The sequence below is a fragment of the Telopea speciosissima genome, chromosome 2 (genome assembly GCF_018873765.1).
Source record: "Telopea speciosissima isolate NSW1024214 ecotype Mountain lineage chromosome 2, Tspe_v1, whole genome shotgun sequence".
Taxonomy (NCBI): domain Eukaryota; kingdom Viridiplantae; phylum Streptophyta; class Magnoliopsida; order Proteales; family Proteaceae; genus Telopea; species Telopea speciosissima.
In genome coordinates, this window is record NC_057917.1 from 68,686,167 (window position 1) to 68,708,867 (window position 22,701).

At 43.3% G+C, this 22,701-nt stretch overlaps 1 protein-coding gene across 3 annotated transcripts in view; it reads left to right on the top strand.

The window, feature by feature from the left end:
• The window catches only part of LOC122651978 (phospholipid-transporting ATPase 2-like), a 127,642-nt gene that overhangs the window by 18,074 nt on the left and 86,867 nt on the right, over positions 1–22,701 (top strand). For all 3 annotated transcript variants that reach the window (XR_006331539.1, XM_043845580.1, XM_043845581.1), the window contains exons 3-5: positions 9,679–9,795; positions 16,669–16,761; positions 16,878–17,052. Coding sequence is in view for 2 of the 3 variants with exons in the window: in XM_043845580.1 (XP_043701515.1) it covers positions 9,679–9,795; positions 16,669–16,761; positions 16,878–17,052 (385 nt within the window). In the remaining variant the exon portion in view is untranslated. The remainder of the gene's footprint in view (positions 1–9,678; positions 9,796–16,668; positions 16,762–16,877; positions 17,053–22,701) is intronic.

A 22,701-nucleotide genomic window follows, 5' to 3' on the forward strand; every position in this document is an offset into this window, starting at 1 on the left:
TAAGTTGATTTCTTCAGGATTTGCTAATTTGCTTTGACTTATGGTTCAGCTTCCCATTTTACTTCACTTCTTCCACATTCTATAAATCCATCTAATGAATTCGGTTAATCATTCTCAAAGGGAAAAGAGCTTTTCCATGTTCCATTAATTTAAGATTTTGAAATTTATTAGCTTGAAATAACAGTAGAGCATATTGTCATGAAAATGAATCACTCTTTTTCTGTATCATCAACACTAAACAATCTGAAAGCCTGATATACTTCTAATGTAGTCCTAGATAGGTAGGAGACCTACTAGGAGCCAGATAACAGGATCAATAGCAAAAGGGGTTGCTGGTTCGAATGGACAGCACTAGGTTTTAGGTTAATTCTAGGGTTTAGGATGGGAATTTGGGGATGGGTCTTATGTGGCTTTAATAAGCAGGTCTAGGGTGCTTTTATGGCATATAAATAATAGGATTTGGGAATGGGTCTTATGTGGCTTTAATATGCAGGTCTAGGGTGCTTTTATGGCATATAAATAATAGGATTTGGGAAGGTTTAAAATTCTGCAATTCTGGACAGAATTGAGTTGCAGGTTTTGGGTTTTAATGGAGTGGAGGAATGGAGGGGATAGAGTGGGAGTTATAAGCTGGATTTTGGATTGAGTGTGGGGGTTATAGGCTAGAAGTTTGGTTTGAAATTGATGGACAGATATGAAATTATGAGGGAGTCCTAGTTAAGGTAGGAGTTGCAGGTTTAATGGAAATTAGGGTTTGATGGATGGAGGGGTGTGTGGATTAGGTTAGAGGATCAAGAGGGGAAGGATATATGTAGGAAACTAAGATTACTTACTGGTTTGATCTCCTTCAGAGGCAGCAGCAGCAGCTTGAAGAAGCTCGATTGAAGAAGAAGAAGAACCTCCCGGTACTGGACAGACGCAAGGAGTCGCAGGAGTCCACCCACCCTATACACCTTGAGATCCACAAGGATATACACTCACAAAGAGTAGCAGCAATGGCAGCTAGCATAAAGCTAATTTTTATTAATCAAATTCGTCTTCAATGCTGGCCTCCCTTACAAACTTATATAGAAGACTCAAAAATAGACTTAGACACTAAAAAGGAATGGCCTAACCCTATCCCTAACCTATTAGGTAATTTAAACTGACCAGGAAACTAGAATACTAAAGGAAATAGACTCAAAACATGGCTGGACTTATAGAGTCCTAATCCAACCCAACTTACATCACATGACCACTTAAGTTGTCACATGACCACTTAAGTTGTCACATGACCACTTAATCAAGTCACATGATCACTTAAATTGAACCAATTGGATGCAACCAATTTGAACCGGTTCAATTAAAAAAACATAAAAATAAACTAAGTATTGGGCTAATCCCGTATGCAACCAATGTACCCCTAGTTTAGGCTCATTAAAGTGGCCTAATACATAGAAAACCCTTGGGAACAAAGGCCCAACATGTATATAACCCAACCCTAGGCCTATTTCGAAAGAAATAAGCCAATTTCTATGATGAACCTGCATCAACTTCTTTATTCGTTTCTAACAACAACAACAAACAACAAACTCAGCCTTATCCCAACTAAATGGGGTCGGCTACATGGATCCATTCAGAAAAAAAAAAGTAAAACAGAGATCCACACAAAGGGAAAGGTGTAGAAGGAATGAAGAATAAAGATGAAGAAATGAGATGTACAAAAAAAAAAAGTGAGAAATGGAAAATGAAAAATGAAAGTAAGTGGAAAGAGGATAGCCCAGGAAATCAGGAGAATCAAAGCTACATGGTCTTTGCAACGTGGATCCTTGCCCTCCAATAGGCTCTATCTGAGGTCATACTTGGCACAAGACCTAGGTTATGCATGTCATTCTTCACAACCTCACCTATTGTCATTTTAGGCCTGCCCTAGCTCTTTTATCTCCTTCAATGGAAATCAGATCACTCCTCCTTACTGGGGCATCCCCAGGCCTTCGTTGCACATGACCAAACCACCTCAGACGACATTCTCGGGGCTTATTGCTGATCGGGGCGACACCCACATCAGCTCTAATACGTTCGTTCCTCACTTTATCCTTCCTAGTTTTGCCGCACATCCAACAAGTGGAAAAGAAAAAAACAGAGACAAATGTGCTTTGGTATTTATCTAAAAAAAAAAAAAACTATGATATTGGTTAATTTTTCATTGGCAGTTTGTGTATCCACAATTTCAGTCCATCCAAGCCATCTTGACTTGGCCATTTACAAAGCCTTGCAAGTTCCCGGTCTGCAACTCTGATTTTTTACTGTAGCTCTCAAATTCCACACTCCCAAGGCCTAATGCAAGGCCATTTAAAAAGCTTTGCAGGGTTGCCCGGTGATACCAGAGAGACCGGTGAGCCCCTCTCTCTCTCTCTCTCCTTTCTCTTGCTCTCATCTCAGGCAGTTAACCCGGCAACTTCACCGGTTGCACATCCTCTAAGCCCCCACCACTGCAACGGTTTGCCACTTGCCCTCCAGTGGAGCTATCTTGTGAAGACTCTTGATTCTCCCTGACCAGGTACATAACCCCCCCCCCTTCGATTCTCCCTCTTCGTAAACCCTAGACCCTCTCCCTTCTTCCTCCTCCTCCTCCTCCTCCTCTTCCTCTTCGATTACCTTCTCACAGACCTCTTCCTCTTCGATTCTCCCTTTTTCTCAAACTGACGGGCTCCCTCTCACCACATACCACGATCCTTCCTCCTCCTCTACCTTTTCGATTCTCCTTTTTCTCAGACCGACGACCTTCCTCCCACCCCCTACCACGAGTCCTCCACATTCTCTCTCGCACCTCTCACAGCTTGACGAGTATCGCACTCCCTCATTCCATTGTCCTAACCAATTTCCCCTCTCATAAACATCTTTCTCACAGACACTCGCACTCTAGTCCCGACCCACTCACCTGCACCGATTGCCTCACCGATTTCCCCTCTCACAGACCTCTTTCCCACAGCCACTAACACTACTCTCCCACCCTGCTACTAACACCCCACTCACCTACACCCATCCCCTGTGATTTTACCACCCGCTCCTACATCCCCATTCCATGACTCCCTCTCATAGCCACCCACACCCAAGATTCCGCTCCCACAGCCCTACTAGCTCTCAGCCTCTCACTCACCTCCTCCCGACCCAGCCCGACTAGCTCTTCTCCACCCCATTTCAGGCCGTGCAGACAACTCCCCCTAAATGATTCCCCCCTTCAACCCCACTCACCCCATTTCAGGCCTGTGCAGACAACTCCCCCTAAACGACTGAATATCCCAACCCGACCACCCAATGTGTACTTTGCACCAACCACGGTGTTGGTAACCTACTGTGTACTTTGCTGCAACCCTCGGTGGAGCTGCCTCGTGGATCTCACTAATCGGTTAGTTATGGTATAGTACATCACTTCGGTAAGAATCTTCGGCTCCTTTGAGGGAAGGGCACTTGGTTACTCTAGCATCTACTGTATTAATAACCTTCTGTTTTTCGTGCTTTGTATGTCGTTGATGCTGGTAGCTAGCTTGTTACTTTATCTGTGACCTGTTTCTTTACAATGATCACTGTGTATGGTTTGTTACTTTATCTATTACTTCATTACGATGATTACTGTGTTTAGTTCGTTACTTTACCTATCAAGTCTTGAGCTGTTTATCTTGTTGGCTGCTATTTGTTTATCTGTGAACTGATTATTGGTTGGCTCTGATACTTTCTTTTGTTAATTTCTATAGTAGCATCAGGGTGGCCCTCCTCTTGTGTTCCTGTATCATTTTGCACATCCTCTTATACATACTTATTATACCAGCTCTCTTTTATTGTTATTGTGTTTGTTATATTGTGCCAAACTTTTCTTTCTAGCTTTTTATTTAGCGAAGTGAGTTTTAGGTTGAGAAGGTATTAGTAAATAGTAATAGAGATTTATGGTCTCTGTTTTTGCTGTGTTAGCTTTTGATGTTTCATCCTTCGGCATATTTATTATTTGGGAACCCATTGTTTGAAGCCTATGTGAGATTGTCTCATTTTCTAGCTGATCCTCTGTCTTGGTTAGAGATATATTTATATTTAATGTTTGGGAACCCATTGTTTATACCTTTCTAATAACTATATCTATTTTCTTATAGTGGTGTGTCAGGTCGACAACCGACACTTTAGTATATTCTGCCAATCACCTTTTGCATGGATTTTTTTGTTTTATAATCTTTTTTTTTGGATGAATAAAAAAATTCATTACCAAAGAGAAAGCGGGCTACAACAGCCCCCTAAAGAGGGAGAGAGAAGGAAAATGCACAAATACACAACAAGGCCTCAAGAAGAGGGGGAGGCCTAGAGGGAGGAGAGAAAGAGACCCCAAGAGGCAACAATATGCCTGTTCCTTGGAGAGTCAATACAAGTAAGGGGAACCAATGAAATCTTGGCTTTAATGTCAAAAGAAATGGAATCCCAAATCTAGCGAAGAGACCGAGAGTTGGAGGTCCATTTCCTGATATTTCACTCAATCCAAATGTGATTAATAGCAGCGCAGAAGGCTAGTTTCCCCACAATATCACAGAATGAAGACCCCGAGAAGGTCATATCCACCCAGATCCACTCCCTTGCAAAAGGAAGAATATGACGCTTTCTGGACCAGCACTTAGCAAGGATGCCTTTCCAAACAGAGGAGGAAAAGGGGCACTCAAAAAAAAGATGGTTGATATCTTCAACCGCGTTCCTGTAGAGGCAGCACTAGGAGTAAGGTTTTAGGTATCGGTTTGGCCCCTGGTTTTGCCAGACCACGAAACTGAGTTCTGGCGAGATCTCGACGAGATGGTGAATTTTTTTCCTATCTCAATTCGATGGTGGTTTCGGTGGTCATATGGCCAAGATAGGTCTTGAAACTTGACATCCACCCTATTTTAGGCATTCTAAACACAATGGAAACATTAGTTTTTACAAATTCAAACCCAAAATGGTACTTTGACTTCGGACCCTAGGTTGGTAGTCTACGGCGTACGTGAGGTCTATCCTAGGCTATTTCATACAATATTTAGAACATATAATTAAAGAGGTGTAAAAAAACTTAAATAAGCCTTAGGAATTAAAAACATCAAACCATAAGCCATTTAAGCATTAGGCATCATAATCATAATCATACATGGTGGTGGTTCGACGGTTTGTTAATAATTGTTTGAAACTTGAAAAGAGACATAGATTAAACAAATACAAGTGTGCTTAAAACTGTTCTTGAGATGCAATGCAGCTCCCTCTCCTGATGTTGAGGCTTCAATCTTGAATCTCCAAGCTTTAATCTTCAGTTGAGGTGAGATTTGCCAAAAAAAAGCACAAATAACCTCACCTCCAAGTGTTTTTCCTTCACAGCAAAGCGAGAGAGGCAAGATTTCGAGTTGAGGTCGAAATCTCGCCAAGAGGGTGCCTTTTTTATAGCTTGGTTTGGTCCCGAGTTGAATCGAGACCAAGATAAGTGCCAAGATCTCGGTGAGATACCGAGATCTCGACCGAGATGTTGTCATTTTTCTGTATTGTTACTGGTTTCGTCTTGAGACTTGGAGAAACCGAGATAATTTTGAGATCTCGCCGAGTTCTTGTACCATGACGAGGAGTAGACAGCCATCTGACGGTGGAGTAGGAAGGATTGCGTTGGGAGGTAGTTGGTGAAGACCTGCCAGGTCGTAAAACAATGTTGGGGGATGTGATGCTTGAACCAAAGAAGCTTCCTCCAAGGAGAAGGAGGGCCTCTGGATCGCATGAAATCCCAGGTCGCACTGGAGCTGAAGGAACCAGAGGAAGAAGTTGTCCATACTACTCGATCTCCCCTCCCAGAGGGTCTTCTATGGATAGAGGGCAAAGCATTTCATAGAACATTAAGCGCCGGATGAGACGAAATTGGGGGGGGGGAATCATCAAGATGGCTGATGTCAGCGACCATGGCCTGCCTAGAGAGACCAGAGTTGAAGATAGCTCTGGGGGGACAAGGTGAAGGAGCACTCCCATGGGATGCCAATGGTTCATACAAAGTTTTGTTGAGGCCCCATTATCAATATGGCAGCCAGACTTTAGGAAGTGTGACTTTTGTGATCCAAGGCAAACCTTCAATGACAGTTGGGTAGAAAGAAAATTTTAGAAGGATCACCGTTTCACCTCCCACTGACGACCAAAGTTCAGCACTTTGATGTTTACGGTCTGGAGGAATAAGGGAATCAAATGCAAGGGGAGAAAAAGTAGTTGAATCTGAAATAGGGGAGAGATGAGAGGTTAGAGAATAGGCAAGAAGTAAATGCTTGTATATTGTCAGAAGTAGAAGACCTGCCAAAGTGTCTCAGTGGCTTTGACTAATCCAAAGTGGAAGGAAACTATGTGTGAGGAAATGAAGGCACTAGAGAGGAATAACACCTGGGAGATGGCTGATCTTCGTGAAGGACGAAATACAGTGGGATGCATATAGGTATACATAGTGAAATATAAGTTTGGTGGCACTGTTGAGAGATATAAGGCTAGACTGGTAGCAAAGGGGTAGTTCCAATCTACTCAATTCTATTGTAAAAATGTAAACATTAGAAATCAACAAAAGAAAAAGTAAGTGGGTCATGTATATGGAGTTTATTACCAAGAAAACTTTGCCCTTATAGCTAAGTTGGACTCTATTAGGGGCTCTTCTATCCTTGGCTGCAATTCGGGAATGGCCTCTATATCAAATTGATGTAAAAAAATTGCTTTCCACATGGTAATCTGGAGGAGGAGGTGTATTGTGTACATGTAGACACCCTCAGGATTTAGGTCTTTGAAGCTAATGATAAATTTTGTCGCCTAGAAAAAGTCCTCTATGGTCTGAAACAATTACCAAGAGCTTGGTTTGATCGGTTTAGACAAGCTATGGTAAAAAATGGATACAATCAAAGCCAGACGGACCATACTTTGTTCACCAAGAGATTAGATGGCAAGCTTACATCTCTCATTCTGTATGTCGATGATATTGTGGTGATTGGTGATGATGAGGAAGAAGTAAAGAAGCTGAAGGAGTATCTAGCTCAACAGTTTGAGATTAAGGATCCAGGTGCCTTAAAAATTCTTCGTAGGGATTGAGGTATTGAGGTCAGCCAAGGGCATCTAGCTGTGTTAGAGAAAATATGTCCTGGATCTCCTAGGTGAAATAGGTATGTTGGGTTGCAAGCCTATAAAATCACCCATGGACCAAAATAATAATTTTTGGGTGAGAGTGGACATTTGATCAGTGATGCAGGGAGGTACCGGAGACTTGTTGGGAAGTTGATTTATGTCACCCTCACTTGTCCAGATATTGCATATGTTGTCAATGTTGTTAGCCAGCTCATGCATGCCCCTAGAAGTGGTCACATGGAAGCAGTTGATTGGATTCTCAGGTATATAATGTCAAGCCAGGGAAAGGATTACTGTTCAAGAAAAATAATCACTTAAGAATAGAGGCATTTACTGATAGTCTGATACAGATTGGGCAGGATCAGTCAGAGACAGGCAATCAACATCAAGATATTGCTCCTTTGTTAGTGGGAATCTGGTATTTGGTGGAGCAAGAAGCACTACATTGTTGCCGGATCGAGTGATGAGGCTAAATTTTGAGCCATGGTTCATGGAATTTGTCAATGATCCAGGAGTTGGGCCTTGAGGCTGACAAACCCTTGAGATTATATTGTGATAACAAAGCAGCTATTTGTATAGCTCACAATCCAGTTCAGCATGACCGCTCAAAACATATTGAAATTGACTGTCAAGGAAAAATTTCAATCTAAATGTGCATGCAATCGTATTCTCCTTTCTTCTTCTCCTCCATTTTTCTCTATGTTTCTCGTCTCCCCACCTAAAACCACAGTTTTAGCTTTTACATTTTTGGGGGGATCTGGAGGTAACTCATATCCTATGCAAAGGCCTGTATATGGTGTTTCTTCTTCATTTTTGGTTTTTTTTTTTTGGGGGGGGGGGGTGGGTGGGTGGGTGGGGGAGGTGTGTTTAGCACCAGGGGCTTAGATAGTGCAATGTGTTATTTGGTCTTCTTATTTGGTATATATATGGTTAGAAAGCTTGATAAGTTTTTTCACCAAGGAGATAGGCTCAAGTCTATTGATATGACAGAATGATCACTGGCTGTTGATGTTGGCTTTTCTCTGGTATTGTAGCTGGTGTGTCCTTCTGGTATGATCTTAACAGAATCATGCACTGGTCCTTCTGGTATAGACTATAGAGCCTTGTCTGCTTATGATACCTGGCAAGGTTTTTTTTTCTTCCTCCCGGTTTAATTGGGATGTCTATTTTCCTTTGGGGAGTGGTCAGTGCTGCAGTGTCGTTTGAATTGCTGTGACTTCCTTGTCTTATTTGTCAGGGGAATTCTTCTGCTGGGCTTCATCATGTTTCCTTTCTTTCTGTGGGAGTAAAGATTGCTTTTGAATAGAAACATCAGTTCTTTTGTTGATTTATTTATAGAAAGATTGCTTTCCATGTGTGATGGTTGGCTATGGATGCTTTCTTGTACTTGCGAGTTCACATTGAATTCCTACAGTCTAAGGTGCAGGTGTATAGACCCATGAGTTGGGTTTAGTCCTGTTTTGTCTGCTGGAGGAGCTGCAAATATCTGAATTCAGAACATTATGAGATACAGTAATATCTGTTTGTTCATGGCTAGGAATTGCATGTACATCAGGGGTTTGTTATATTTCCCCCCCTCTAATAGAGGGTAGTGGTGTTCAGGAAGCTGGTTCAGGTTGAAACTATGCTGGGATCTGAAGAAAAAGGTATATCAGAAAACCAAGAAGCAGAAAGGAGCCAAGAAGGATTCTTGGGCGTTGGTTTGTTGAGGGGGTTATACTACCCGTTCTCAACCAAATGGTAGGATGAAATTTCTTTGTATAGAGTGAACAAATAAAATAGGGGTGGATGGCTTGGGATGATGTAGATATGGCAGTAACTCTCCCTCTCCCCAAAAGAAGGGTAATAAGTGCTTGTAAGACAAATGTATTTCTTAACCGTGTGATATGAAAGTTGAGGATCTCTAATCATGGTTCGAAATTTCGTGAATTATTTCGGTTTCGACCGAAATTGAAACGAAATGACTCAAAATTACAATGTTGAAATGGGCTGAAATTTGCAAAACAGACCGAAATTTCACCAAAATATTTTTGGTTTCGACAAAAATCGAATTGGGGTCAAAATCAGAAATTTCAAACCTTGTCTCTAATGTCATAGTGCACATGTCCTGTTGTTGTGGAAAATTATCTTTCTTGGCTATTATTGACAGATTTTTTCACAAGAACAATTGCATAGAGAAACCCTTTGTTTTGATAGAAAAAATTAAGAATTGTATTGCCATAAGTAACAAAGAACAACCTTTGCACTCAGGATCTGCACAAACAGTATTTGGCCCAAACAAGATTCTTTATATCTCAAAAGCCTAATATGTTAGGTAACCTTGATTGTCACTTTGTTGATCATGGCTGTTCACTGTTCAATGTTTTGGTTTCTACTTGTTTCATTAATGTGATTGCAAGTTGCAATTCTTCTGTCTTAAAAGTTTCTGACTTTTAGTAACAAATTTGTAATTTTTTATCGTCTCTTTTAAGCTCTTAGTTTAGGTAATCTCTTTATTTGCTTTTCTTATTAACTATCTGACCTATTCCCTAAATTTGTGATGCTCGCTCTCTCTCTGCCCCACAGGTCCAAGCTCAGGACATTCATGTTGGTAACATAGTCTGGCTCCGTGAGAATGATGAAGTGCCTTGTGATCTTGTCTTACTTGGTACTTCTGATCTACAAGGTGTCTGCTATGTGGAGGTAATACTCACACATTTTCTTCTATTTTTCAAGTAAGTATTTGTTTAATCTGGAGCAGTAGAAACTATTGATTCCCATTATCATGCTAGTGGTGTAAAATATGAACTTGGCTTGGTAATCAATTCTTTGGTGCATGATTTAACTCAGCTTGGTGATAAATTCTTGCATGTTATTGCAGCTATGTGTAATATCTTATTATTCTCTTCAGAAAGTTTTAGGAAGATTTTAACTTAGAACATGGTCTCCTTGGCTGCCTGCATTTTTGTAATGTTTATTGGTGCTAACTTCTTTGGTGCATGATACTTGTTTCTTATGATGACTATTTTGCAAACTGTAAGAGCTGAAGGCACATTACGTTTTTCACTTGAGTGTGCCACCTTTTGCTAGTGCGTTCATGACTTTGTGCTTGAAGCCTCAGACATTGGTACCTTTAATCTTGGTATTCATAAGGACCGAGTCTTGCTCCGAAAGGAGGGGTTAACTTAATGTAGTTGTTATTTTTTAACCCGAATATTACCTGGGACCCGGGCTGGCCCCTAAGCTTTTATTAGAATCCTGAAAAATAATAAAGAATACAGGGGGGGACATTCCACCTTACCCCAACCCACGACGCCAAGAGGACACACCACTCAAGACAGCCTTACCAACCCTTACATGAGCAAGAAAATACAGCCATTAGCTTCGTAGGACAGGCAAACCTGCCTTGTCCTCACGAAGAATGCCTTGAAGGGATCCCAAAGGCATGCTCCCAGGCTGAAACCTGGCAGATGTCTCAGTATCACAAGAGTGATTGGCCAACCAGGCTGCCGCCCTATTGCTCTCCCGGAAAGCAAAGGACACGTGAGCCCGCGTGGAAGCCATTAACTCCATAATCTCCTTGACATAGTACCATCCTCCCCACAGTCTGCACCTCTTCAGATTAACACCCTTGACAGTTGCCTCTGAATCAGAATTAACCACCACATCCATTAAGCCCATCACCTTGCATAACTTCAGCCCATCCCTCAGTGCCCTTAGCTCCGCCAGTGAGTTAGTGCAAGGGCCATAAAAGTTAGAGAAAGCAGCCAGAACTTCCCCATGTCGATCCCTGATGATCCCTCCCCCGTCGCCCAGGCCAGGATTACCGCGACATGCACCATCCACATTCAGCTTAACCAAGACAAAAGGGGGGCACCAGTATATTGGGGTAGGGCGTTTCCTCCTGGGAGGGGGAGCCGACAAACCAAAACATTGGAGTAATAATCCATCCCTAGTAGACCCGTGAGTACCTACCTTGGGAGGAAAGGGTAACTCCCTCACCCAAGTTTTGATGCATTCAATTATGGAGCTAGCTGTCCGCCTCTTTTCCCCGTGCCTTCTGTTGTTTCTTTCCTTCCAGAGTTCCCAAATGATCAGAGAGGGCAGAATCCCTGTAATATACGGACTGAGGCAGTGGCAGCCCGCCATCCCTTGCCAAAGTAAAACCCGGCTTCTGGCATCCTGGGTAGAGAGAGGGACAATGTAAAAAACACGGGAGAAGTAGCCCTAGACTTTGGTCGCCGTGCCACCAGCAATGAGGCAATGATCCGTCGCCTCCCTCCGAGGCCTACCACAACAATAACACTTTGAAGCCAGGGGGATGCCTAGCGACATCAGGGAGTCATCAGTAGGTATCTTCCCATTCAAGGGCTGCCATGAAAAGAAACCCACTTTCACCGGGAGTGTTCGATTCCAGATCCACTTCGCATAGGAAACCGTTGGTGCCCTACCCCACACTTCATTCCAAACAGCCTTGGTAGAGAACAAGCCATTACCAAAGAGGTTCCAAACCAACAAGTCCTCGCATTCAGACAGGAACAAGGAGCCTGACGAAATACAATCTCTAATAGCATCTAAATGACTGAATCTATGCTGTCCAGCACGTCCTGCCTCCAGGAACCATCCTCACAAATGGCATCCTTTACCCGCAGCCCCAAGTCAACCAGGAGCCCATTGTCCACAGTGTCTATCAGTGGGCCAAACCCTGTGCAGTTATCCAGCCAAAAGAATATATTACCAACCCCCAGTAACCATCTGGAGTTGTTCAACAGGAGATCCTTGTAAGCCAGCGTGTTCCGCCAGGACTTCGAACCAGCCCCAGACGACTCTGAAAATGCCACATGCTGATTCTTAAAGTACTTGGCCTTAAAGAAATCACTCCACAATGACCGTTTCGCAAGGGCCCTCCACAGTCCCTTAAGCCTGAGGGAAAGACCTACATCCTCTAGCAGCCTAATCCCCAAACGACCTTCCTCGAGCGGCCTGCTGACCTTCTGCCAACCAACCCAGTGCTTCTGCTTTCCCCACTCTGAACTTCCCCAAAGAAAAACAGCAAATACTCCATAAACTCTCCGAAGGACCGCTTTAGGCGGAACCAACGTAGCAAGAACATGTATGGGGATCGAAGAGAGCACATGTTTTAAAAGGGTGATCCTGCCGCCTGCGGACAGCAACCTTCCCTGCCAGCCTGCTACATTGTTTCTTATCTTATCAACCAACCCATCAAACAAACAAATCTTCAGTCTTCCCGAGTGGAGAGGTGCCCCCAAGTAGGTGATAGGCAGTGACTTCCGTGAGAATCCTGTAATCTCCCCTACCCGGCGGGCCCTAGCTGGAGACGCCATACTGCTCAAAACTAAACAGCTCTTCTGCCTATTGACAAGCTGACCTGAGAAACCTTCATATCTGCTGAGAAACCCCATGATCTGCTTAAGTGAGCCCTTCAGCGCCCTAGAGAATATAAAAGTATCATCTGCGAATAGGCAATGAGAAACCCCAGGGCACCCTCTCGGTAGCTTGAAAAAGGATGCATGCCCTTCTACAAACAGATTTTTAATGCCCCTGCTGAGAACCTCCTCTGCAAGTATGAAAAGAGATGGGGATAAGGGATCCCCTTGCCTCACCCCTCTAGTTGACTTGAAGAAGCCCGATTGTCTTACACAAAAAAATTTATTGTAATGTCTATCTTATTTTCATCAGTAAAAGTTTTTCTGCTGTTATCTATCAAATATATTTTTTTGAATGGTTATCATAGGAACTGAAATCTCTTCTTAGGTGAACATTGCCTACTATTATACTACCTTATCTACATAACATAGGTGATAGGTATATTTTATAAGCTGCTGTCATTTTCTTAAAGCTGAAGCCATAGATTGATTAACATCATATGGTTACGATTTGTGAACTGGTTTTACGTAGCAAAACTGGAAAAAAGGGGACCATCAACTTGGCCTGATATGTTCAGGTTGGTCTGATCCCAGCCTGCCTACTGGTAGTTCTGTTTGGACCTAGTGACCTAGTCTGAATTTTGGTCCAGGACTGGCAAAAACCATTCCACTTTGAACAGCTTTGGGGGCTCGCCCAAAAGTCGTCCTCGCTGATGCAGATTCATCACGGAAATGGGATTGTTTTATTAGGAATAAGTCTAGGGTTGGGGAGAGTTCCTCATTAACCTTTCCATGAGCAATGCCAATTAATGCGTGCTTGGAGGACCCAGTGGGAAGACACTTATATCCAGAGGCTTGGATAGCTGCTCAATGGTGGTAGAATCCCATCCTTTGCAATATCAAATGACTCCTCATGGGTCATGGGTGGCCGTACCCTGGGAAGGCTTCCAAAGCCTCCGTCTGGGCAGAGTTGAGGTTTCGGTAGTACTGGGGGTGGAGCTGCTAAAGGTGGGAGAGGGTTTGGGAGGCTGCTGTCTCTGGCACGTGATAAGTTTGGTTGTTCCTGTTGGAGAGCTTGAGATTCTTGGAGAGTTTCCTCCCCTTCCTTCCAGAGGTTTTGGCCACTGCCCTGTGTTGAGTATTTATCTTGGGGATAGTTCTGTAAAGGCGCCTGTTTCAGACCTGGTGGCAGTACGTGAGGTGAGGCGTCTTCAAGGGTCTTCTTCTCCAGCTGTCTTTGCTGCTGGGTCCTTCCCAGGGTCTTCTAATGTGAACGAAGGAGATGGGGAGGCTAAAGTGGAGGTGGTTAGCTCATCCTTACATCCCAAGGTGCGCTCTTCTTCTGATTTATCTGAGTCTTCGAATAGTTGGACTTCTCTATTCTCTAAGCTTTGGAGACGTCTGAGAGTCTTAAGCTTCATTTTGTTGAAACAAGCTGTAGGGAAGGAAAGCCCTTGACCATTTGTCCTTCTGGAGTGGTTAATGAGGAACTCGAGCTCTGGAGTAACACCTTGGTTGGCCATTTCCTAGGAAAGAGGCTGCCATTCTTTTTTGTTAAGGAGAACCTCCTTCGTCAATGGAGATGCACAGGGGAAGTAAATATCTCTATTTTGGAGTCTGGTGTCTTTGTCTTCAGGTTCTTGGTTGAAGAGGAAAAACTGAAGGTTATTGAAGGTGGCCTATGGTTTGTGCAGCGTAGGCCTCTTGTGCTTTGTCCTTGGACTACTTCAGTTATTCTCTCTAGGATATCTTTGCACTCTATTCCTCTGTGGGTGAACCTCCCAAATCTTCATTTCCATCTTTGACAGAAAATGCCTTGAGCATTATTGGGAGCACCATTGGGGTCCCTCTCTTCTCTGATAAGTGGACGAAAACGAAAGACAGGTTGTCTTATGCCCGTTTATGTGTAGAAGTTTCTGCCAAGCAAGACTTGGTTCACTCTATTGATATCCAAGAGGCGGGGGGTCTTGCCTTTGCTCAGGAGATAGTTTATGACTGGAAAACACCAAAGTGTGCTTCTTGTCTTCTCTTTGGTCATGTAGAGAAACAATATGCTCTAAAGCCCAAAGATCAGCAGCACGCGCTGAGGGGGACACCAGATGAGAACATTGATGGTGTTCAGCCCACGGTGGAGGAAGAGTTCCATACTACGAAGACTCGTAGAAGAAGGCAAAAATCTGTTGTGCCTCCTGTGAGAGAAAGGACCTCAGGTGCAACTCAGACTGCTCCGTTGACTGCTGCTATCGCAGGTGAAATCAATGTTGAAGAAGAAGGAGTTGAAAGGGATGCGGGTACTGCTGGGCCTGTTGCTGCTAAGAGTCCTGAAGTTGTAGCTGTGACTGGTTTTTTGGGGATAGTACCACAGCTTTTAAGTCTTGCTTGTACGAGGGTTCACCTTCAAATAGAAAATAGATTTGAATCTCTAGAGACTTTGGAAACTGGGGAGTGTAACGTCTCTAACACTAGGGTGTTGGAGGATGGCTAGCCTGGCAGTCTGATAGATGGGTACGCAACTCAGATTGAAAGTGCTACTGTGGGAAAGGAAGTCTCTGGCACACCTACCTCCTCTGAGGGTTCTGTGAGAAAGGAAGCGCCATGCCAGGGCGAGGAGGACCATTTCTTGCGCAATCCTCATTCAGTGCGAGCTGCTTCTGTCAAGCCTGCCTATGCCACTGCTGCGATAGATAATGGTGCTACCATTCTTGCTTCAAGAAAGAGTTCTTGGCTCAAAAATGGCAGGCGTAGTACTCAAATGGGGTTCCCTGATGATGCCACTGATGGTGATTCTACTGGTCCCAACTCCCCTGTTGGTGATGCAGGTTATGATAATATGAAGGATATTCTAGAAGGGGATGCCTCTGGGCCTGAAGACGATCTGGAACTTGATGGTGAACCAATGGAGGGGGGAAGCATTGTCATTCATCTCCCCGTGGAGCAAATTGAGAAGTCGCATCAACTTATTACAGATAGAGTCTCGATTGGCAGTATTGCTAATACTGATGAAACTCAAAATCTGATTCACGCTAGTCCCGTTGAGGAGGGACTAGGTGGCAATTTGTTGGCTTCTAGAGGAGTAGTAGTAGTAGGCAACACTACCTCTTCATCCCTTGTGGTCCCCACGGATGGAGATATCTCTAATTTGTGTTCTTTGGGGAATGAAGTGGTGCTTAAAGATGGGGTTCATGGTAGAGGGAGGCACCATCTATATTGATCTTAATGGTCACGAAGTTGTGTTGGATGAAGTCGAATTGATGGATGCTGAGATGGCCGTGTTTGGAGGTCCGTTGCAAGCTTCGCTGATTCATCTAGAGCCCCAATCCGAGTTGGCTCAGGATGTTCCGATTGATAATCGGAATGGGGACATGGTGAAGAATGTTGAATTTAAAGTTGAGGAGGCTTCAAAACTTCCATTAGAGATTAGCAAGTAAATTGAGCCAGTTTATTGGTTTGATAGAAGTTAAGTATAATGAACAGCTAGAGGAACAAAAATGGATGACTATTGTCAGGGAAACGTGCCTGATGTTACTGCAATAGTAAAGCTGCCACATTGAAATTGTGATTTCTTTGAAAAGTGATCGACTGGGAATGAGATTTATTGTGTTCTCACACATGCAAGGGTGGCCATGCTTCATGGTAAGAGGAAGAAGAGGAAAGGGATAGCAGGAAGGTTGCATGGGTGTTTGTTAGTTGTTAGATAGCTAGGATGATGGAGACTTGGACTTTGTCTTGTTTCTTGTTTGGGTTCTTAAGGTTGCTGTTTTGGAGGGAGGTTGGCTATCATTTATTGAGTGCACATTTGAGACTGAAGTCAGGTTTGATACATGGTTTTTTCTTTTTCCTAATTTCCTGGTTTTGGATCCATGGTTTTTGGGTTCTCTTTTGTTTGTTTGCTTTCCCCATCCTATGTCTCTGTGGAGCTAGTCTCTATCTGTATTCTTGTCAATTTAATAAATCCATGACCGACAGAATTTCTATTTAAATAATGTAAAAATTGGTTCAGAAATGCTTTTTGTAGTGAGAACTCATTTGTATCAAGGTTTATTTGAGTTTGGATACAGTTTGATGGTCCAACTGATCTTATTCATGCTTATGTGGATTACTATTTCTGTGTCACCTCATTCAGTCTAGTTCTTGTACTTCCTAAGAGTAATGAATTAATGATTTAATGCTCTTTATCTATCAATTGCAGACTGCCACGCTTGATGGTGAAACTGATTTGAAGACGAGGGTTATACCCTCTGCTTGTGCGGGGATTGCTTCTGAACTGTTGCACAAAATCAAGGCAATCATAATCTTTTCCTGTTCCTTTATTTATTGATTAGAAGTTTTGTTGATAGCATATTTTCCCAGAAGGCTCGACTGTTCACCTAATTTATCTCTTCTTTCTTAAATGAGCAGGGTGTCACTGAATGTCCAAATCCAGACAAGGATATTAGGAGATTTGATGCAAATCTGAGATTGTTTCCTCCATTTATTGATAATGATTTGTGCCCTTTAACCATCAACAACACATTGCTTCAGTCATGTTACTTGCGAAATACTGGATGGGCATGTGGGGTTGCAGTGTATACAGGCAAGCTTTTATCTTTCTGGGAAAAAAAAAATCTCAGTTCCAATTTGCAATCTTATTGTAAGCCATATTTTCTTTGTCTCCTTTTTTTGCGATAAATTAGAAAAAAAAAGGGAAAAGATAAATAAATGTTTGGGAAAAGGACACTACCTGGTCGCGTGGCCCGTGTGGCTCTTGCATCTAGACACAGAAGCGCGCGAAAGTACCGCGCTGCCCCATGGAAAGGCGGAAATCCCGCCCAGGGCGATACTTGCACGTGCACTCCCATTGTCCAGCGTGAGTGCGCAGGCTCTAGAGGCCTAGGCAGTGATCTCTTTCACATAAATATTATAGTATTCAATAACCATGTTGTTCCAGTCCATCTGTTGGTGAATAGTATCAAATATTATATAATTTTGGTATGATTCTTCTTGCTCTAGAATTAGAGATGCGAATCTGTGAAATACTGGGAATTAGTAGGGTTCATATTTGTATAGAGGGGGTATTATGCAACCTCGGGTTAGAAAACCCTGCTTTTGGGTCGATATGGGTCCACCTAAGTGATAAAAATCCAAATGTAAAGGAGCAATGGCAGTTCTGAATATATTGAAGTTCAAAACGCCTTTGGCTAAGAAAATAGGAAGACATAGTTCAAAAACTCAGTGAAATCTCGCTGAAATTTCGAAAATTTGGTGATTTTGACATGGCCGAGACTTTTTTTTTTTGGGTGAATAAAAATTCATCCATAAAGCCTTCGACTCCTTGAGGTGGGACTTCATTTGTGATGTCATGACTCAGATGTCCTTTCCCCCTGTCTTGTCCGCTGGATTCACTCTTGCATCTCCTCTCCCTTCTTCTCGGTCATTGTTAATGGCTTCCCTGCCGGGTTTTTCCCTTCGAAAGTTGGTATCTGCCAAGACTGCCCCCTCTCTCCTTTCCTCTTCTCCCTTGCCCTTGAGGTCCTATCTAGAAGCATCCAGGCTAAAACGGACCAACACCTCATCTCCCCCATTCCGAAATGCAAAAGTCTCAACCTCTCCCACCTTGCCTTTGCAGACGATCTTATGATCTTCTCCAAGGCTTCCCCATCCTCTATCTCTTCCATCATGTCTTCTCTTCAGCTCTTTGAGTCTCTCTCGGGGCTGAGCATTAACCTCTTAAAATCTCAAATCTTTCTTTTCGGGGTCTCGGAGGATGTTAAAGCCACCCTCCTCAGTTTGACTGGGTTTTCCCTCGGGTTCCTTCCCATGAAATGCCTTGGCCTCCCTGTTATTCCTGCCAGACTGACCAGCCATCACTACACCCCTATGTTAGATCTCATCCGCCAGAGGCTTCAGCTTTGGAAGGGCAATTCCTTCACGGGTAGGATTGTCCTGATCAAATCCGTTCTCCAATCCTCTTACATCTATTGGTGCGGTATCTATGGTCTTCCGTAATCCACAATCGAAGCTATGGACGCTCTCTTCTGTGCTTTCCTTTGGAAAGGCCAAGAGTCCTCTAAATTCCTCCACCCGATTAGTTGGGCATCAATCTACTGGCCCAAATCTGAAGGAGGCCTTGGCATCCGTCGTATCCATGACTACAATATTGTTGGGGTGCTTAAGCTGATCTGGAAAATCTCCTCCAAACAGGATTCAATTTGGGTCAATTGAGTATAGTCTTACCTCCTCAAAACCGATTCCATCTGGATTGTTCCCCAGCCTACGGACCCCTCCTGGGTCTGGCGCAAAATCCTTCTCCTTCGTCCCCTTGCCCTTAGTGCCACTTCATCAGTGATTGGTAATGGTACATCCATATCCCTCTGGCTTGATCCTTGGCACCCTTCTGTAGTCCTTTTCAACCTCTTAGGTGCCCAAGGAGTCTACTCTTCTGGTATCCCCAAATCAGCCCCTCTCTCATTACTTATTTCTCATTGCTCCTAGTCCCTCCCTCCCCATTCCCCTGGTCTCACCCATGTCTAGGCCTCTCTCCCTCCTTCCCCCTCCCCCTCCCCACCCCTCTCACGCGGAGTCGCGGACAAAGTAACCTGGCTCCCCTCCCACAATGGCTCCCACTCTGCTTGAAATTTTGTTAGACCCCATGGCCCATTTGTCCCCTGGCGCAATCTTGTTTGGTTCAAAGGCTACATACCTAGACACTCCTTCAATGTCTGGAGAACCCTAAACCTTTGCCTCCCCACCCAAGCCTTCCTCATTCACCGCCACATCTCTGTCTCCCCCTCTTGTATCCTTTGCTGGAATGGCCTTGAGGATGTTGACCACCTTTTCTTTTCCTACCCCCTAGCCTCCTCTATTTGGAAAAAAACCCTTCATTCCATTTGGCCCCATAGCAGACGACTCCTTTCCTTCGCCCAGGAGTGGCTTTGGCTCGATATGTCCTTTTTTGGTAGCTCTATTTGTGACACTGTTGGCAAGCTTGTGTTCGAGGCTGCTATCTCTCACATCTGGATGGAGCGGAATCTTTGTAGATGGACTTCCAACTCCCGGTCTATTGACATGATTGGGAAAGCCATCTTTTTTTATGTTACTCTAGACTTCATTTGCTTCCCCATAGATCCCTTATAGACTCCCCAAGGAATAGGCACATTGTTGTTACCTGGGGCTTAGATTCTTCTCTCTTTTGTTATTCTAGCCAGACTCCCTAAGTCTGTGGCTTGAGTTTTGTATAGCTCCCCTCCCCCTTCTCCTTCCCCTCTGTATTCCCGCCTCCCTTTTTCTCTTCCTCCCCTGCCTTAGGGGTTTTGGTACTGATTTTTTTGTTCAAAAAAAAAAAAAGAAAAAAAAGAAAAAAACTACATAGGCCCCCAAAAGGAGGAAAAGAATGAAATATACAACAATACACAAGCAGACCCAGCCTCAAACAGAGAAGGCAGCCGACTGGAGAAAGGATGAAGAAAGATCCCGGGAAACAACAATATGCCTATTCCTTGGGGTGTCATTACAAGAAGTAGAAATAACAGAGAGCTTGGCTTTAATGTCAAAGGAAATGGAATCCCAAATCTGTCGAAGAGGCCAAGAGTTGGAGGTCCATTTCCTAATATTACGCTCCATCCAAATATGATTGATGGTAGCCCAAAAGGCCAGCTTTCCAATTTTGTCACAAATAGAGGAGCCAGCAAAAGTCATGTCCACCCCCAAATCCACTCCCTTGAGAAGGGGAGAATTCTTCGACTACGCGGCCAGCATTTATCAAGGATGCCTTTCCAAATGGACAAAGAGAGGGGCAAGCAAAGAAAGGTGGTTCAAATCTTCCTCAGCGACATGGCCGAGACTTAAAGCCACACAAATCAGGGATTCAACACTGTTTCGGTCAAAATTTTGGTGTTTCGCTGAAATTTTGACCCCATAGCGTATCGTTTCGGTGATACGGTTTAGGAGATATTATAAATACCCTGTTTCGAGCCACTCGAACATCTCGCCTTGTTTCTCCCCTTTGTTCTACAGGAAGAAGGAAAACCCACATTATTTGCTGGTTTTTACCGCCTCACCTCCACACACTGCTGGAATACGCTGCTGGGGGTTTCCATGTCACTCAAACTACATCGTTTGTTGCATATTAGTGAAGATTTGACCACATTCAACAGTTAAAGGTATGAGCTTCTTCCAAAAAATGAGTTTTTGCAAAAATTATGATAAATACCCGAAAGTTGGTGATGAATTTTTTATATGTTAAGACATTGGAGCCCAATCTATGGCCTCATGGTGTTGGATTTTTTTTCTTTTGTTTATGTACATATTTTTTTTTGTTTCTTCATTCATGGTGCATAATTTACCTGCCTTTTCTGTGTATTACACAAGGTATACAATGGGGTTCAGCGTAAACTGCCAAGTGTCAACCAAGGGTGCAAGTCCGTAGCACCACTTTATGTGATTTTTCTTGCAATATAAAGGTTTACATATGTTTATATAGGCTAAAATAAGGCTTCCCTGAAGTATTAGAGCTTAATATGGCCAACCAAAAAAAATTGCACTGTTTCGGCGAAATGTCTGCCATTTCGGTTAGTTCGGTCAGGACGAAATGAAACGAAACCGTAACCCAAGTTTTTGAACTATGCAGGAAGGGAGACTAATTGTTAAATAAATTTTTAGGGAAGGATCAATCTAGAATTGAATATTAGAATGGGGGATAAAACAGAATCAAATTTAGAAAGTATGGGTTTTGTGCAGATTATAAGAACTTCCTTAAAGGCAAATATCAAAACTTGAAGTCTTCTTCCTCTCGTTGAACAGAAACCAGCAGTAGAACCAGAAGCTGTTTCATTAGAGAGAACTCCCTTGTATGATCTCCAATCAAACTGAAACTTTTGGCGAAGATCAATAACTCCCTATGAATTCTACACAATAATCCCTTGGTGCAATTGTCTGAAATTAATCAAATGACCCCTGAACTGAACCTGGTGGAAGAAGAAGAATCAGGTCTGAGTTTCTGTTCAAAAATATCAATTCAGCCAGTCTTTCAGACTGGAACTATGCATACAGGGTTTCCCTGAGGTTGTGATTCAAACCCCAGAATTTGAAGTTGAAAGAGCAAGACATGAGAAAGATCAAGTTCTCTCTTGCTTAAACAAAGGTGGTGTCAACCGAGGAACAAAACAAGATCATTTCGTTCCATTTTTAGTCAAATAGTGAGGGATATTCCATTAGTAATGCCAAATGGGGTGGAGGGGATCCGTATTTGTTGTTCAGGTCGACCAGAAGGTGCAGAAATAGCTAGAACTGAATGCGGTAGGTTTAGGTTGCTTTCTCAATCTTTCTCTGATCCTAGCCGTGTAGTGGATCCGGCTTTAGTCGGCTAAAAAGAGGTGTGTGTGTGGCCGTCGTATCTGCCCGCTCCCTTCTTCATTCATCCATTTAGGTCAGAATGGATCCAGGGAACCTGGCTCGGGAACAGCCCAAGCGCTGCTGGATGCTTCTGATCAATAGGAAGAGGAGGAAAAAAAAAAAGCTTATGATGAGCATCTATTTGAGTCGATCATTTCCAAAATCTAATTCCAATTTTTTCTTATGTAGTGGAAACGCCTCACAATCTGCAGTTTTACGCTTAAGGGAAGAAATGTTCTTGGTGGATGCAGGACCTGGGACCCCCAGAATTTGTATGCAAGATGAGCCTACATCCGAACAGGGCATCCAACTAACAAGAAGAAAAGGAGAAGGAACAAGGAGGAAAGAGGATGAAGAACTTAGGAAATAGAAGAGTGAAGAAGAGGAAGTTCACAGCTGAATCAAGACAAGCCAGAGGAGGGCAACGGCAGCCGTTGACCAATTCCAACGAATAGCACGCATAGACACAGCTCATGACCTTGAGAAAAGAAACATCGTGAGCGGCAAACACGAGCGCAAGCTAATGAGGATATGCTTGGATATAAGACCATCGGTCTCCATTTCGGCTGCGGAGCTGTACGCTCTTAGGCAACTGACCCTCCATTCTCTCTATAAAATTTTATTATTCAATTTCAATGTGTCTATTTCGAGGGGTTGCTTATGTATATATATAAAGAGAACGACTCAAACAAAATGAACTCAAACTGGGAAACTGTTATTGTAACTGAATAATCTCTTGTAACTCCTATTGTTGGCTAAGAAAAAGAAAAGGGGTACCCAATGCACGAGGCTCCCGCTATTGCGGGATCTGGGGAGGGTCATAATGTATGTAGCCTTACCCTTTCTTCACGAA